This window comes from Molossus molossus, unplaced genomic scaffold (genome assembly GCF_014108415.1).
Source record: "Molossus molossus isolate mMolMol1 unplaced genomic scaffold, mMolMol1.p scaffold_m16_p_1, whole genome shotgun sequence".
NCBI lineage: Eukaryota > Metazoa > Chordata > Mammalia > Chiroptera > Molossidae > Molossus > Molossus molossus.
Genome location: NW_023425344.1, coordinates 201,002,775 through 201,019,070, shown reverse-complemented (window position 1 = coordinate 201,019,070; position 16,296 = coordinate 201,002,775). Strand labels below are relative to the sequence as shown.

Genomic DNA, 16,296 nt, shown 5'->3' with positions numbered 1-16,296 from the left:
CCGGAGCCTGCCGTGGGTTGATCTAGTCAGGGGAGGCTCCGTGAGGTGGTGATCTGAGCTGAGATCAGGAGGCACACGGGGAGAAAGGATTGTTCCCTCAGAGCCACATGCCGGGACTCTGGTGGGAGGGGTCGCGGGAGGCTCACATTCTGCAGATAGAAAGGAAGCTGGAGAGGAGAGAAGAAGAGGGTTGCGTTGATGTGACTGGAGAGGACACAGCACCAGCAAGGCTTTGCCGTATTATCGAGTTCTGCCTTTATCCCCAGAGTAACGGGGAGCCATGCTGGGTGCCGGGCTAGTCAGTGGCCCGATGTGCTGGGGGAAATGCCCGGTGAGCTGCACAGACGGGAAGTGGTTTCGGACGAGGTGTGAGATTGTGACCCCATGAAACAAGTTCTTCAGGATTCTACCTCCTTTTCTATTAACATGCTGGATCATTTCAAATATCATATATAATATTTATAACAGAAACTTTTTTCACCAAATATAAGAAACCACATTTTCATCAAATATAAGACACATCATTATTTTATGTACCAAAAATAAGAAAGGTAGGAAAAATAGGAAAGATAAAAGCCCAAGATGGGAAGTCTAATAGGAGCCCCCCTCACACACACACACAAAGCTGGAACACCCTCCCCGAGAGGGTGAGTGACAAGGCCACCGTGAGAAAGGAAGAGCAAGAGAACATGTGTGTCCCGACCTTGACACTAGGTGGCGGGATGCAGACTCCTCCCCTGAGAACAGAGGAGCTCCGGGTGGTGGTCTTCATGCTTTCGGAATTTGCAGTCAGTGTGATCCAAAGGAACCTCAGGCAGAGACTCTAATGTCAGACGGTCTGAGGCTGGGTGGCCCCTGGTGGCTGGCAGACGCAGCATGAACACCTGCCTTCACTTCAGACCGACAGTCCTGGTGTGATGCCGTGGACTGGGGGAGAGGTCCTGATTACAGAGATCCAAAAATGCGCATCTTGGCATCAATGGAAGATGGCAGAGCTGTTCCCATGCCCTGCCTGGGGGAATTGGGCCAAATGACCCATCTCTGATCTCCCTGAGAACTTATCTGCCCTGTCACAGGATGTGCTGTACTCACTTGGCATAAGACACTGTAAATGTTAAAGGTCCTCTGGCCATGTCAACAGACCTTGACCTCAGACAGCCAGGTTTCCTAAGAAAAGGAAGCCCGTGATTGAGCAACTCAGGGGAAATTTGCTTGTGAACATCGAAATAAAATGCAACAAAGGAGTAAGATGTTGATAATGAGTTGAATCAGGGAGCCTGGGAAGAGGGAGGGAGAGTGTTATTTAGAATTGCGGCGGCAGCCACACACTCTCCATGCTGGGAGGTCCTCAGAGGTGAGCCACCGGGAACCCTGATTTCGCAGCGTTTTATAGGCCAGGACTTGTCTGAAGTCAGCCAGATAGTCAGAACCGTAAGAGGTTTTCCTCATAGGAGTGCAATCTTTATGTTCAAGTCCAGTCATTGGTAGTGATTTGTCACTTAGACATTTTATGAACAGATCCTTTTCTGTACTAAGAACTTTCAAAGACAACTAGAAGTGAACTGAGAAACACCCCCCAAGTCTTTCAGGAAAATCAGAGAAAACCGTGACCTTCCTCCGTCACCTGGCCAGTCCAACAAGTGTCACCCTTTGGCATCATACCTGACACTGAGGGGAACCCAGGGAGGCCCCGCCCGGGGGCCCGCAGAGCCTCTCCCCATACGCCCACAGCTGGAATTTTAACAGAAGGGGCAGGGCTGTGACCCCTAGTATCTGAGTGTCCCTGGCTCAGGTACTGAGAGGGAGGAAGGCCTGGGGCCCTGCTCTGTGGGCAGCCCCATCTGTTGTCAGAGTTTTCACTCACCGGGCTGTTAATGAAAAGTCGCGGCTGTGCTCTGTGCAAATACCATCCTGGACTGTTGGGGAGGGGAAGGTGAGTGTGTGACATCTTCCTGGATCACTGTTCCCAAGGAAGCTGGAGTCACTGCTGGGGAAGGCAGCAGCCTGTCCTGCTCTCAAACAGATGCACATGGCACACGATCGCTCCCTTGCACTGGGAAGGTGGTCACCAGTGATTCTGCAGATGCAGATGGAGTAAGAATGACAGGAGAGCCAGGGTCTCCTCCGTGCACCCCCCGCCCGTACCGCCCATCTTTTCCTGCAGGTGGTTAAAACGTGGTGGCTTCCCACCTCACTCCATCATCTGGTGCAGTTGGCCCATGTGGGAGGTGGCTTTGTGCCCAGATACCATCCCCAGTGTTGGCTTTTGCAAATGTCTGTGGAACTCAATGGCCTTTTCTCCTTTGTCTGTGAAACTCGTAGCCTGTGAAGACTCTGCCTGGGGGAGAGACCCACAGTGGGTATACTTGAGGAGCAGAAAGGGCCAGTTCAGTTGAACAAACGCCAGTTGTGCTCTGGCTCTGGAGGGAGGCGACAGATAAGGACAAGACAACTCCTGAATAAAAGACTTCGTTTCTGGGACAAATGGGGACCTAACCAACTGAGAGATGGGAAAGGCTGTAGTGAGTGATAAAATAGAGGTACCCAGTCTTCCAGAAACAGGAAAGAGGTGAATTCTGATTGAGAAAAGTTAGGGGAGGCCAAGGCAGAAACATTGTCAACACCCTTCTCTGCCCTGCCCCAAACCGTGGAGAAGGTCCAAGTAGAATTTGGAGGGATGGGGGTGAACCAGGATTGGGGTCAGGAACCTGGACTGGGAAATGGAGATTAAAAAGGAGATTGCAGAAATTTAAAAGAGAGAATTTTTGTTTTTAACTTTTTGTTATGGAAAAATTTCAAAATATGCACAAAAATATTGAGACTGGTGAGGTGAATTCATGTACCTATGTACCATGTACCTATTACCCAGCTTCAGCAGTGAGCATGTACCTCTCATTCTTTTTTTTTGTCCTCACCAGACAACATTTTTGCATTTATGTTCAGATAGAGCAGGAGGGAGAGAACGGGGAAGAGAGAGAGAGAAACATCGACGTGAAAGGGACACATTGAGTGGCTGCCACCCACGCGAACCCAACTGGGGCCAGGGACAAAATGCAACCGAGGTACGTGCCCTTAGCGGGAACCGAACCCAGATCTCTCTGGACCATAGGCCGACGCTCTAACCGCTGAGCCAAACCAGCCAGGGCACCTCTCATTCTTCACCACTCCTTTTCCTGGGGTATTTTAAAGCACATTCAGACGTATTTAAGTCATAAATTCTTCAACTTGAATCTCTGATGAGGATTTTTCCTTTTGCTCTTTCCGCTGAGTCATTATCACACCTGACAAAAGCAGGAGTAGTTCCTTAATATCCTTGGGATACACATTTCGTACTCATGTCCCCACTTTTCTCGAGGATGTTCTGTTATGGTTGGTTTGTTCAAATCAGGATCCAAACTAAGTCCACTCATGGCATTTGGTTGCTGGGTCTCTCAAGTCTCCCGTCTTCTGTAACAGTACAGGAGGGAGAGCTTTGGAAGCTTTTCCTGGGGATGAAAAATTGCTCAGAAGATTGAAGGCCCTGGAGAGTGGATTAAAAGTGAGAGAGTATCCATGCTGAGACCTAAGCTGGAAAAGTGAGACCGGGCCAGGCAAGGGAAAGGGCATTCCTACCCTTTCCATGGACTTGTCTGATGTCGGGACTACCCACCAGGATGCATCCTTTCTGCAGCTCTGCTCAGCCATTTAAAAAGAGGCAGAGACTCAGGTACCTTTCAGCTGCACACGCTCCTTTTCTGGAGGTGAGGTGAAGCCAGCAGTGTCCAGACTTCAGCCAGCCAAAGGCAGAGATGGGGGGGCCACCTATGGAGAGATTGGGGAGGAGAGGTCTAGAGGAACAGACCTGGGCAAGGCCGGAAGAGTGTGCTCAGGTGTCCCTGGCTTTCTGTGGAGGATGGGGCTGCAGAGACGGCACAGGTGGAGGTCTGAAAAGTGGCAATCTGTTTGCAGTTTCTAGGGGAGGCCTGGTATTTAGAGAAAACCTTCTGGAGCGCCTCTTCTAAAAAGCCAGGGTTCCTTTATTATGGCTGGGAGGGTGGCTGCTGCTTCATCTCCCTGCTCTGTGGCTATGGGTGCTGACCTAGCCCACCCGTTGAGCTTTTTCAAAGGCATCAGCGTCTGCAAAACAAACCCTGACTTCAGGCACAGCATTCGTCTTCTCGCCCCCCTGACATTTTTCTGAGACACAAAACACGCTCCTAGGAGCCTGGTCAGAATTGCCCGGGTTCTCTGGTATCCCAAAAGACTACAGGCTGGAGAAAGGGAGGCAGTCTGTTTGCAGAGAGGTGAGGGTAGGGGTCAGGAGAAGGCGGAACATAGCTCCATCCCCCCTCATACTCTCAATGCAATCAAAAGTGTTAGTGCCACATTCCCTCTGGGAAGAGATTTCACTGCAGAATTTACGTGTCTGACTTTCAAGGCTTCGATGAGAGTGTCAGCATTTGGTGAGCCCTCTTAGCAACCAAAGAGGCCCATTGATTAGGAAAGGCCAGGCTGATAGGTTGACAGCCCGGGTGGCCTCCTCCTCAGAGTTCATGCTGATTTGTGTAGCATATAGACAGGGCCCTGGAAGTAATTGCATCACCTCCTATGAATGGCCTCTGGGGATGATCCCACCTGATACTTTAGTTGGGCATCTCTGCTCAGTCGCTGGCACTGCTAGTAGACCAGTTGGTACATGAGATTCTCATGAATGGGACTCCCCTAACCTGCATGTTGACCTTCCGACCATGGGGTTTAGGCATCTCCCTCCTGGCAGTGGTGCCAGTCAGTAAGTGGATAAAAAGAGGCCCCTTTCCTCCCAGAGTCTACTGCTCCCACTTGTCAAACTCTCCAGGTGGAGTGCAAGTGTCCCCCGCAAGGGTCAGGTTCAAAGGTGAATTGCAGACACCAGTAGAAATGATCTGTGGGTTGCGGAGGCAGGAAATCACCCTGGAAAGGAGACACTAGTTGCTGGGAGGTGCAGGGGAGGGGAACTAGCATAAAAACAAATAACCCTGGCTGGTTTTGTTCAGTGGTTAGAGCATCGGCCAGCAGACCGGGGAGTCCCGGGTTTGGTTCCCACAAAGGGCACATACCTTGATTGCTGTTCATCCCCGGCCCCGGTTGGGGTTGTGTGGGTGGCAACCAATCAATGTGTCTCTCTCATGTTGATGTTTCTCTCTCTCTCTTACTCCCTCTCTCCCTCCCGCTCTATCTGAAGATAAATGCAAAAATATCCTTGGGTGAGGATAAAAAAAAAATAAATAAATGCAGATAAAATGTCAATGACTCTTTGGGAAGAAGTAGGGCACAGACTCAGTGAGTTGTGTGGAGCCGTCGGGGTGCTAGTTTATGTAGGGTGATCAAGGAGGCCTCTCTGAGTCGGTGCCACGTAAGCAAGGACCTGAACAAAGTGAACGGGAATATGTGAAGGAGCAAGGGCACACCCTGAGACCTTGGGTTCCTAGGCCAGCGAGCAGAGCTGTGTGATGGGAGCCACAGCGGCAGGAAGGAGAGAGGGAGGAAATCAGATTGGAGAAGGACCCATATGGTTCCTTGGGGGTCATGGTGAGTATGCTGAGTTCCACTGTGGGTGCCACGCAGCTGCTGGAAGGCTCTGATACCAGGAATGGGCAGGCTCTGCCCTCTTGCTTCTCCCTTCCAGGTAAGACCTTGACCCAGGGCTGGGCTCGCAGGTGTGGCGGAGAGGAGGCAGTAAGGAAAGAGCTGGGAGAGCTTCACCTGCGCTCCCTCCCTGCCCTTTGCTCTTCTCTCCCCCTCTCCCTCCCTCCTTCCCCTCCCTTCTTTCTTCCTGCACTCTTTGGTCCAAACCACTGTGTTCCATTTTGGGAGGGTGACTCGTCCCTGACTTTCTCATCTCCTGTCAGCTGTCAAGGTTATGTGTACTCTCCTCTCTGACCCCCACAGAACTCTGCGGACTCCCAAGCAGAGCTGTGGGGAGTCATGGTGTTATGACACCTTGTCATGGTGTCACAGCTGCTGATCCAGGTGCCTGGCCTCTCATTGACAGGAGTGAGCAGGTCTTGGGTCCTAGGTTTTACTCCAGTTTGTCTCTTCAGCAGCTCAAGGAAACATTTTCACCATATAACTGTTAAGCACCCACTGTTGTATGCTCTGAGTGGGGAGGAGGTGGGGCCAGGAACATTGACAAAAACATAAAGAAAATATGCCCTGGCTGGTTTGGCTTAGTGGTTAGAGAATCAACCCTTGGACCAAAGAGTTGCAGGTTCGATTCTGGTCAAAGGCACATACGTCAGTTGTGGTTCAGTCCCCGGCTCTGGTCAGGGTCATGGGGTAAACAACTAATTGATGTGTCCCTCTCGCTTCAATGCATCCCTCTCTCTTTTTCTTTATTTCTCTCTTTCCCTCTATCCCTCCTGCTCTATCTGAAGATAAATGCAAGAATGTCCTCAGGTGGGGATAAAATAAATAAATAAATAGAAATAAAAATGAAAAAGAAAGAAAATGATGTGCCCTTTCACTACTGGGGCTGAGATAGGTGATACATGTAATAAAGGAGCTCCCATGTGGTTGGGTCATGCTGGGGAGAAAGACATTGCTTCTTGGACATTGTCCTAGAGGAGGTCACATTTGGATTGGGCTTTGAAATACACAGAGGCCTTCCAGGACGATGGGGTTGGGTGGACATGGAAAGGGCCTCCAGCCAGCAGAATTTAAGTCCAGGGCAGGATGGACCAGCAGTATGCACTGGCTTCCCCTGGTGCCTGGTGCCATGATGAAAAATAAACAAGTGTGGTTAAGAGGCAAGCCCAGCACTCAGGAACCAATGAGCTGCCTCGGTCCACACTCACTGAGGTGCCGCATTGCTGTGAGGGGCTGTCAGAGCAGACAGGAAAATACAGCCGGGCTTGATGGACCATCCTGGGCAGTGCATTTTCTTGAGGTCATGGAATCCTTTGAGAATCAATGACAGCTATCTACTCTCCTCAGAAAAAATGTGTATCTTTACATAAATACTAATTGTTTAATTGAGATAGAATTCACAGTTCATAAATTTATCATGTAAAATTATGCAATTCAGTGCTATTTAGTATATTCACAAGCTTGTGCAGCAATCATCACTATATAATTCCAGGACATTTTATCACCCCAAAAGAAACTTAATACCTTTTAGAAGTCGTTCCGCATTGCCCCATTCTCTACCCCCCGGCAACTAATCTACTGTCTGTCTGTATGGATTTGCCTATTCTGGACACATTATGTAAACAGAATCATACAATATGTGGCCTTTGGTGTCTGCCTTCTTTCATTATAATGTCTTCAGTTTTCATAGCATGGATCAGTACTTCACTCCTTTTCATGAGTAATATTCCATTGGGTGGGTAGACCACATTTTGTCTATCCATCATCGGTTAATGCACACTTCGGTTGTTTCCACTCGTTGAATATTATGAAAAATGCTGCTGTCAACGTTCGTGTACAAGTTTACATACTAAAATTTACAAACCATTTCAGAAGGCTTATAGAACCCCCAAAACCCATCTCTTGACTTCCTGATCTCGGAAAACCTTGTTTTATTTACAAAAGGGGAGGAGTTCAAGAGGGAATGGACTCATCAGATTATATACATTAAAAGGTTCAGTGTTTTGGTAAAAATAAAGCCAATTTTTAAATAAAATAAATTTTAAAAAGAGAATGGAGAAGGCAGGAAGGCTATCAATAATTTATTACTATTTATTGAGCATCTCTCGGATAAGCACTTTACATTTCCACATTCATTTAATCCAAAACAACCCTGTGACACAATATTATTTATTATTCCCATATTACAGATGAGAAAACTGAAGCTCAGGCTTCTTGGAGAAGTCAGGATTTAAGCTGAGCCTTGACTGTCAGGCCGTGAAAGCAACTTACACATTTGCTTCCTCTTGACCTCCATCAGAGCCCCTATTTCCTTCCATTTATTTTTGAATGGAATGCAAGGTCCTGTATGCCAACAAGGCATCCGTTTTGCTAAAGCCCACAGGCCCAGTGCACAGTGGGCATCCTGTACTACTGTACAATGACCCTTCCCCAAAGTGATTTGTGATCAAAAGCCCTGCCTTCCTCTCTTCCCTTTCCCAAGGCTCAGCCTCCACCTCAGCCAGCATGTGGGTCTGGCTGTGGTAATAATAGCTCAGGGTCACCAAGGGCATCTCCTGAATGGCGGAGACACCTGTAAATGTTGTCCTCGGTGTGACGTCTCTCTGCACGCTCTGCCCCGGAGGAAGGTGCCAGGGTCAGGCTAAGGATGGCGTATGGTCGGCGGTTCTGCAGAGAGGGGGTGGCTGCCGTCCAAAGCTCAGTGTCACCTGCCGTGCTCTGCTTTGTCTCCCAGCCGGTGGACAACCAGCAGGCCCTGGTGCGCAGGGAGTCCGTGGTCAACCTGGAGAACTTCAAGAAGCAGTATGTCCGCAGACGGTGGAAGGTATGTCAGGGCATAGGGGTGGGGGCCGCAGTGCAGGGGACTCAGGTGGATTTCTGGTTCCCTCCATGGTCTCTGCACATTCTCACCTGCTGGTTCCTCTTCTCTCCCTCCTTCAGCTCTCTTTCAGCATCGTCTCCTTGTGTAACCACCTCACCCGCTCCCTGATGAAGAAGGTGCACCTGAGGCCGAATGAGACCCTGGTAAGTAAATGCAGCGCCCTCTTCTGGGGTGGAATTCGGAGGTGGCCTGGAGCTTGGGAATGAAGGGGAGCAAATGGGTGTTAACTGTTTCCAGCCAGTTCTGCTGGTCCTGTCCTCATCTGCACTGTGTACTTAGTGGAGTCCTCGTGTTCAGGGGCACCACTCAGCTGGTGCCAGGAGAAGCATAGCTTCTGGAGGATCTCTCCTGTCCTGGTGGGCCTTCAAAGGGGCTGCTGCCGCTGCTCCACTGCCCCTGCCTTTCCCTAGATGTGCAGCCTGCTGGACCATGAGGACTCTGGATAATGGCACTACCACGGGCCATCCAAGATGTATTCCTGACAATCCCTTCTACAGATCTGCTGCAGAATGGGAGCTTTATACTCATGTTCCAGTTATTCCATTTCTGTTTTGCTTTAGATGAACATGAACAATTATAATAATTAGATATCTTATATTTGATTAGCTTGTTACCGTTTTGTGTGCATTTAAATTGAGGGACTTATAATACACTGATCAAGAGTGGCCTCGGAGCCAGACTGGCAGGATTCACAGTTGCCACTTAATAGCTGTGTGACTTTGAGGAAATTACTTAACCTCTCTGTGCCAACATGTTATCATGTGTATAATGGGGTTAACAATAGTTCCTACTTCATAGGGTAGTCATGAGGATTAAAGGATGACCTGTTCTTAGACCCTGACACTAAGTACTCCATACATGTTAGCAGTTATTATTGTTGTCTGAAACACTCCTGCAGATTTTAAAATGCAGTGTCAGTGCTTCCGAATGCAGTGTTAGTATTTCAGCTGTTTGAGGTTCCCCGCACAGATGCTCCCCACTATTCACTGAGTGTGGTGAGGGCCCCAGGAGTGTCTGGGATGGCACAGGTCAGGACAGAAGGTGACTCCTGCTCAGGATGGGGCTGAGACAGATGGGAAGTCAGTCCTGAGCAGCCTTAGGACACACAGCACTCGGGCTGAATCCCAGGAGCAGGCACAGCCCCTGTGTTCCTCCCCTGCCACGGTCCTGGGTCCTTTGTCTTCAGCTTGAGCTCTGGTTGCGTCTTGCTCTTACCCAGCTCTCGAGAATTGATGACTCCAGAGGACTGAGACAGCTGTGAGGCTTTGGCCAAGTCCCCGGTTGCTCTCCTCATCTGCTATAGAAGGGATAGGACTCTCTCCCTCTGAAAATCCCTGTGTATTTGTTTGTTTGTTTTTGGTATGTACCCCTAGCGGGAACTGAACCTAGGACTCTGGTCCACAGGCCGACGCTCCAACCGCTGAGCTCAACTGGCCAGGGCTGAAAATCCCTGTTAATGGCAGGCAGACTCTCCCCCAACTTTTTATTGTTTGGCTCTCACGCAAGCTAAAATGCTGCTATTCAGCAGTGCTTGTTATATTTTATTGTTCTAGCCAGGCTTGGTTCAAGATGTATTTGGCTAGAGTTGGTCTTGACCTTGGATGTCCAGGTGGCTTAGGCCAAGAGAAGGGGAGAAGCCCTGGGAAGGCACATGGCAGACAGCAGGCCTGCCTTTCAGCTGGGCGCCCTGATATAAGGAGGTCATGGGCCAGAGGGCCAGAGGGCATTGAAAGGACTATACATTTCTATCTCGTGTAAACCTTTTTTTTAAAGTCCTCTTTTTGCTCGGATACTCGGCACCATTAATCCAACAGCTCACCCCGTAAGTGGAAAAGGATTCGGTCCTAGACATCTATTATAAAGTGTTCCCAAAGGGATGTTCCTTTTTTTAAAAAAATAGGCCCTTTAGCTTAGGAAACATTAAAACTGAACATCTTACAACAGATTTCTTTTATGACTTGCTTAAATCTTTCTGAATTAGTCCTTTTACTAATCTTAATAATCCGATAGATTAAAGTGACCTGAATGAAAAAGGCACTGTGACCTCCAGGGCCTCAGCTTTGGTGTAGCCATGGAACGTACTTGACTCTTTTTCATAAAAATGGAGTGCAAAAGCCATTTCCTGGGAACCCCGCATGGCCAGGCTGGCTCAAGGTGCAGCCTACACCAGTGGGGGAAGAGGGGGTGCAGAGTGGTGGCCGTCAGGGGCTGGGGAGGTGCCGGTGGCTCCCTTCTCCCCACTTCTCTCTAGTCCGAGTTCAGGAGACTTGTCAGCCCACAGACCATATTTGGAAATGATCTTGATCACATGGCAGTCACCAGATTAAACTTTCATTATCCTTATAATTTAACTTCTCCTGGCAGCTGGTTTCTCCTAGATGCTCTGCCTGTTTTCCTTCCTCCTGGGAAGGAGCCTCAGGCGTTGGTCTGACCCCACTGCAGGTCCCTCCTCACCCCTACCTGACCCATGCACAGTCTCTGGCAACAACTTTCCCCTTAATATCCACCTCTCTGGTTTGCAAGCCCCTGGCCCAGGTGTACCAGGCCAGGTTGCCCAGCACAACCCCATTCCTGATATCTCATGACCCTCTTGCCCTGGGTTGTTTTTGTTTTTGTTTTGCAGAGGAACTGTGAGAGTGACACAGAGGAGGACATCGCCATGAGGAAAGCCCTCCACCCCCGGAGGAGGAGCAGCACCTCCTAACTGGCCCGGCTCTCAGTGGCCACCGGGGAGACCCAGGCCCAGCAAGGCTCCCTTCTGTGCAGACTCTTGGTCCCTGTTGTCACCAGCACCCAGGCATTCTGCATTCCTGAACACTTTGCAAGGGAGATGGGCCTGCAGGATTCAGAAGCGTTCGCAGGGAGCCAGGAGGCCCTGGGAGCTGAGGCTGTGTGCTACGGAGGCTGTGTGCTACGGAGGCTGTGTGCTACGGAGGCTGTGTGCTGCGGAGGCTGTGTGCTATGGAGGCTGTGTGTTACGGAGGCTGTGTGCTGCGGAGGCTGTGTGCTATGGAGGCTGTGTGCTACGGAGGCTGTGTGCTACGGAGGCTGTGTGCTATGGAGGCTGTGTGCTACGGAGGCTGTGTGCTACGGAGGCTGTGTGCTACGGAGGCTGTGTGCTACGGAGGCTGTGTGCTACGGAGGCTGTGTGCTACGGAGGCTGTGTGCTGCGGAGGCTGTGTGCTATGGAGGCTGTGTGCTACGGAGGCTGTGTGCTACGGAGGCTGTGTGCTATGGAGGCTGTGTGCTACGGAGGCGGCGCCGGCCTTCCCAAGCTCTTCTCCAGACAGCACGCTCTCACCTGTCTGCCAACCTCCAACCTGGGGTGCGGGTGTGGACTTATGAAGACAATGTAAATGTCTTCAAGGGTGAAGGTGAGACTCAGGCAGTTTCCTCACAGGATGAGGGAATTCACACAGCCTGGTCAAATCACACCAGGAGGACAGAGGCCTCCCCCATGGGGACAAGCCAAGCGAGTGAAGTGAATCTTGGGGTGTGAGGGACCAATCCTGTGGCCTCCTAGAACCCACATGGAGTCACATATCAGGTCACATATCAGACCTTCTAATGCAGCCCATTGCCAGCCCACTGTATTGTGATTTGTTTTCATTTTTATTAAACTGGTTTGTCTGATGCTTGGCTTCTTTTAGGGCTATCTCCATCTGACTTTCTTTAGCTCAGGTGCCTCTGAGTCTGGGGGGAGCGCCCAGGGTTGGGGTTCTGAGTGGATAGTACTTCAGACGGTCACCCTGAACCACCCCCTCTGGACTATAAGGCACCGACCTTCTGTACCCTTCCCTAAATCAGCCCAGGTATGGCTGATGCCTGTGCTGTCCCTGCTGCGATGACCATCACCTCCGATGGTATGGGCTGAGTTGTGTCTCCCAACTCCTGGCACCACAGAACATGACTATATTTGACCATAAAGAAGTAATCAAGTTAAAATAGGGCCAGTGGGCCCTAATTCCGGTCACTGGTGTCTTTATAAGAAGAGGAGATTAGAACACAGAGGAAAGACCATGTGAAGACACAGGGAGAAGACAGCCGTCTACAAGCCAAGCAGAGAGGCCTCAGAAGAACTCCGCCCTGCTGGCACCTCCGCTGAGACTTTGGCCTCCAGAGCTGTGGGGAAATACATTTCTACTGTCTAAGCCAGCAGTCTGTGGTATTTGTTACAGCAGCCCTAGCAAACGAATGCACCGGCCAACTATGACCAGCATAGGAGCAGGGGACTTTTTAAAGATGTGGATGGAGAAGGACAAGGAAGAACCCACAGGGAGAAAGGAAAGAGAGGTGGATTCCCTGTATCCTTAGTGACTGTGGCAAGGGATCCTTCATGGGCAGAGATATCTGGGCCATGCTTTCCAGAAACCCAAGAGGAGGCCCTTGGAAGCCGGAAATCAAAAGGCTCAGGGTGAGGCCCTGAAACTGAGAAAGTACCTGAGAAGAGGTGGAAAGAAAGGGAAAGTTTTGGAAGGTGAGTGGGGGAAAGTGAGCCAGGAAGGGGAGAGGGAACAAAGAAAAAGAGCAGAAAGAAAAGGGCCCAGGGAAAAGGGAGGCAGCCTTTCCCTTTGTTCCCACAGGAACAGAAAGGCCGTCCAGTCCTGGAAAGTTCCAGGCAGACACGGAGCGGGCCTGCGGGCTCGTGGGGAAGCTGTGGGGCCGACCTGCAGCTCTGGCCTCACGCGGCCTCTGCAGGACAGTGGAAGCGGAGGACTGGGCTCGTGCCCCTGGGCCGGTGAGGGGCTCTTGGCTGTGGCCGGTCACATAACTCAGCAAAGAATGTTTTGGAATGGGAGCTCCTGGGTGCTGCTAGGAAGTGAAGTGAGGTGGTGGGTAGGGGACTGCGCTCCTGCTAGGAAGGAGAGTAGTGAATGGCTTTGACAAACCCAGTCTGAGTTTTTATCATGACCACGGGGTTAGCCTTTTAGAATTTGACCCAACATTTTACTGAAGAGGAAACCGAAGCCTAGAGAGAGGAAGTGACTAGTTTTACGTCACACAGCAAATCTGTGAGTGCCCAGACTTCCTGACTCCTAGTGCAGCGCCCATTTCAGCTTGATAAATTGTGGTAGACCTTTCAGGAAATGGATGGATCATTCATTTTGTCTCATTTTTAAAAAATTAATTAATTTATTTTTGTTACAGATATTTCCCCCCCCCCCCCCCACTGTTTCCCCCCTCCCTCTCCCTCCCCGCCCTGTCCCCAGCTTTGTTGTCCATGTCCATTGTTCATGCACACATGCATATAAGTTCTGTGGTTTATCTCTCCCCCACCACCCCCTCTTCTGGGGATAGTCAGTCTGTACCCCACTTCCACGTCTCTGGGACTACCCCATTCCTCAGACTGTTACGTTCGTTATATTCCACAAATAAGTGAGATCATATGATACTTGTCTTTGTTTGGCTTGTTTCGCTTAGGATAATACCTTCCAGGTCCCTCCATGTCGTCTCAAAGGATAAGAGATCTTTCTTTCTTACGGCTGCATAGTACTCCATTGTGTATATGTACCACAGCTTTTTTATCCATTCGTCTAGTGATGGACATTTGGGCTGTTTCCAGATCTTAGCTATTGTAAACAGTGCTGCTACAAACATGGGGGTACATATATTCTTTCTGATTGGTGTTTCAGGCTTCTTAGGGTATAGTCCTAGAAGTGGGGTCGCTGGGTCAAATGGCAGTTCAATTTTTATTTTATTTTTTTTATCCTCACCCGAGGACATTTTTCCATATTTTATTCAGATAGAGTGGGAGGGAGAGAGAGAGAAACATTGACGTGAAAGGGACACATCAAGTGGTTGCCACCCAACCAGGGCCGGGAACAAACTGCAACTGAGGTACGTGCCCTTAGCGGGAACCAAACCCGGGTCTCTCTGGACCGCAGGCTGACGCTCTAACCGCTGAGCCAAACCGGCCAGGGCTAATTTTTAATTTTTTGCGGTAACACCATATTGTTTTCCATAGTGGCTGCACCAGTCTGCATTCCCACCAGCAGTGTACTAGAGTCCCCTTTTCCCCACACCCTCGCCAATACTTGTTTGATGATTTGTTGACGGTGGCCATTCTGACAGGTGTGAGGTGATACCTCATAGCTGTTTTAATTTGTCATTTTGTCTCATTTTAAACACACTCGCATCTATCCTGTTACTGTTCCCTGCCTCATCCTTCTTGGAAATGGGAGGAATGGTCACACTTACTACTGCCCATCTTCTCCAAAGGACACTGCCACCAGGTGGGGCATCTCGGCAGCCAACCTCCACGTGCTGTGAGTCTGTCAGTGAACCAACATGTGCCTGGCACTGTTCTAGAAGTGGGGTTAGGACAGTAAACAGGACAGACACGGACCCTGCCCTAAAGGGGTCCACATTCTATAAGTCCTAGGCATACAGGACTGCATCGTGCCCCCAGACTGCTTCTCCTCGCCTTCCTCTCATCCACGTTATTTAAAGCCCTATTGCCCTGGCCAGTTTGGCTCAGCAGTTAGAGCATTGGCCTGTGGACTGGAGGGTCATGGGTTTGATTCCTAGTCAACAGCATGTACCTGAGTTGTAGGTTTGATTCCCCAGCCCTGGTCGGTGTCGTGCGGGAGGCAGCCAATCAATGTGTCTCTCTCACAGCGCGCGCTCTCTCTCTCTCTCTCTACCTCCTTCCACTCTATCTTAAAAAAAAATCAATGGAAAAAGAGAAAAAACCCTATTGACCAAATCCCTTTAGCCCAGCTCTCTGGTGTTCGATGGCATCTACTGAGTTTTCCAGAATCTCTTGGGAAGCACAGGGCCAGGCAGTGGGCAAAGGGAGGCCTTTGAGGGATGCCTTTGAAGCCTAGCAGCCAGAGCCAGGTGCCCATGCCAATACCATACAGGGGCTCAGTCTTCATGGCCTCTGGCTGATGGCTGGGACCCTCCAGGTGTGAAGATGGGTGGAGCCGCTGGCCCAGGGGAAGCAGGTGTGTTCAGTTGGCTCTGAAGAGATACGTTGACCAGTTGACACTTCTAGGCTGAAGGAGACCACCGTGTACTCTGAGCATGTGGGACATTTCCAGTGACGAAAGCTGTACTTGGTTAAAAGGCAAGTCTTTAAAGAGGCCTGGGGGTGTCCTGCCTCAGAGTGTTCGCCTGTGTGTTTCCAGGATGTTGCATTAATATTTCACAAATACACATATAAATATTTTAGTGCACTGTGTTTTAATGTCAATTTCACTGGCTTTCCTGAATCCAGATCTTAGATTGCATTTGCCTTTTGCACTCATTTATTTGCTGAAAACCTTATTTTGGAATCAAATGAAAGCCATACCATAAGAGGTAAACCACAAAACCTCAACAACAGAAAGTTACTGTGCTCTACAAAGTAGGTACACGTGAAAAGAAATAACTGAGGACTGGGATATCACAAGGAATTTTATCTGGCACAGGTTATAGAACTTTTTTCCCATCTGGTTCCCAGCTTGATGTCATCCTGACTTTGTTCTGTTCCCCATGGCTGCCCCCCAAAGAATAATGTCTTCCTTGGTGGTCTGCTGAGAGGATCCCATTCTAAGCAAACCGTAATAGACTTAGGGATTGGAGCAGTTGAAGATCTGTAAACAATGGTTGATTGACATTTCAAAAAGCAGAAACACAGTTGGTGTCCTCCCGGTAATAGTTTCTCTCTTCCTGTTTTTTCTTTTCTCCAACTAGTTCTCTTTTTTCACGCCACCTCCTCCTGTTAGCAAATCATAATACATAGCTGAAGTGCGTATTTTAGAAATGACTTTACTTATTAAATAAAATTTGCATTCCCAGTTCTTAATCTAATAATAGTTGACTATATT

General features: G+C 49.6%; 1 protein-coding gene across 3 annotated transcripts in view; it reads left to right on the top strand.

Moving 5' to 3' along the window:
• The window catches only part of DAPK2 (death associated protein kinase 2), a 118,641-nt gene extending 107,157 nt beyond the window's left edge, over positions 1-11,484 (top strand). For 2 of the 3 annotated variants that reach the window (XM_036244559.1, XM_036244611.1), the window contains exons 10-12: positions 8,339-8,428; positions 8,545-8,628; positions 11,109-11,483. In XM_036244559.1, the coding sequence (XP_036100452.1) occupies positions 8,339-8,428; positions 8,545-8,628; positions 11,109-11,189 (255 nt within the window). In that variant the 3' untranslated portion in view covers positions 11,190-11,483. Of the gene's footprint in view, positions 1-8,338; positions 8,429-8,544; positions 8,629-11,108 lie in introns of all 3 variants that reach the window. The other variant, XM_036244549.1, reaches the window with a different exon arrangement.
• The last annotated feature ends 4,812 nt before the right edge of the window (positions 11,485-16,296 follow it).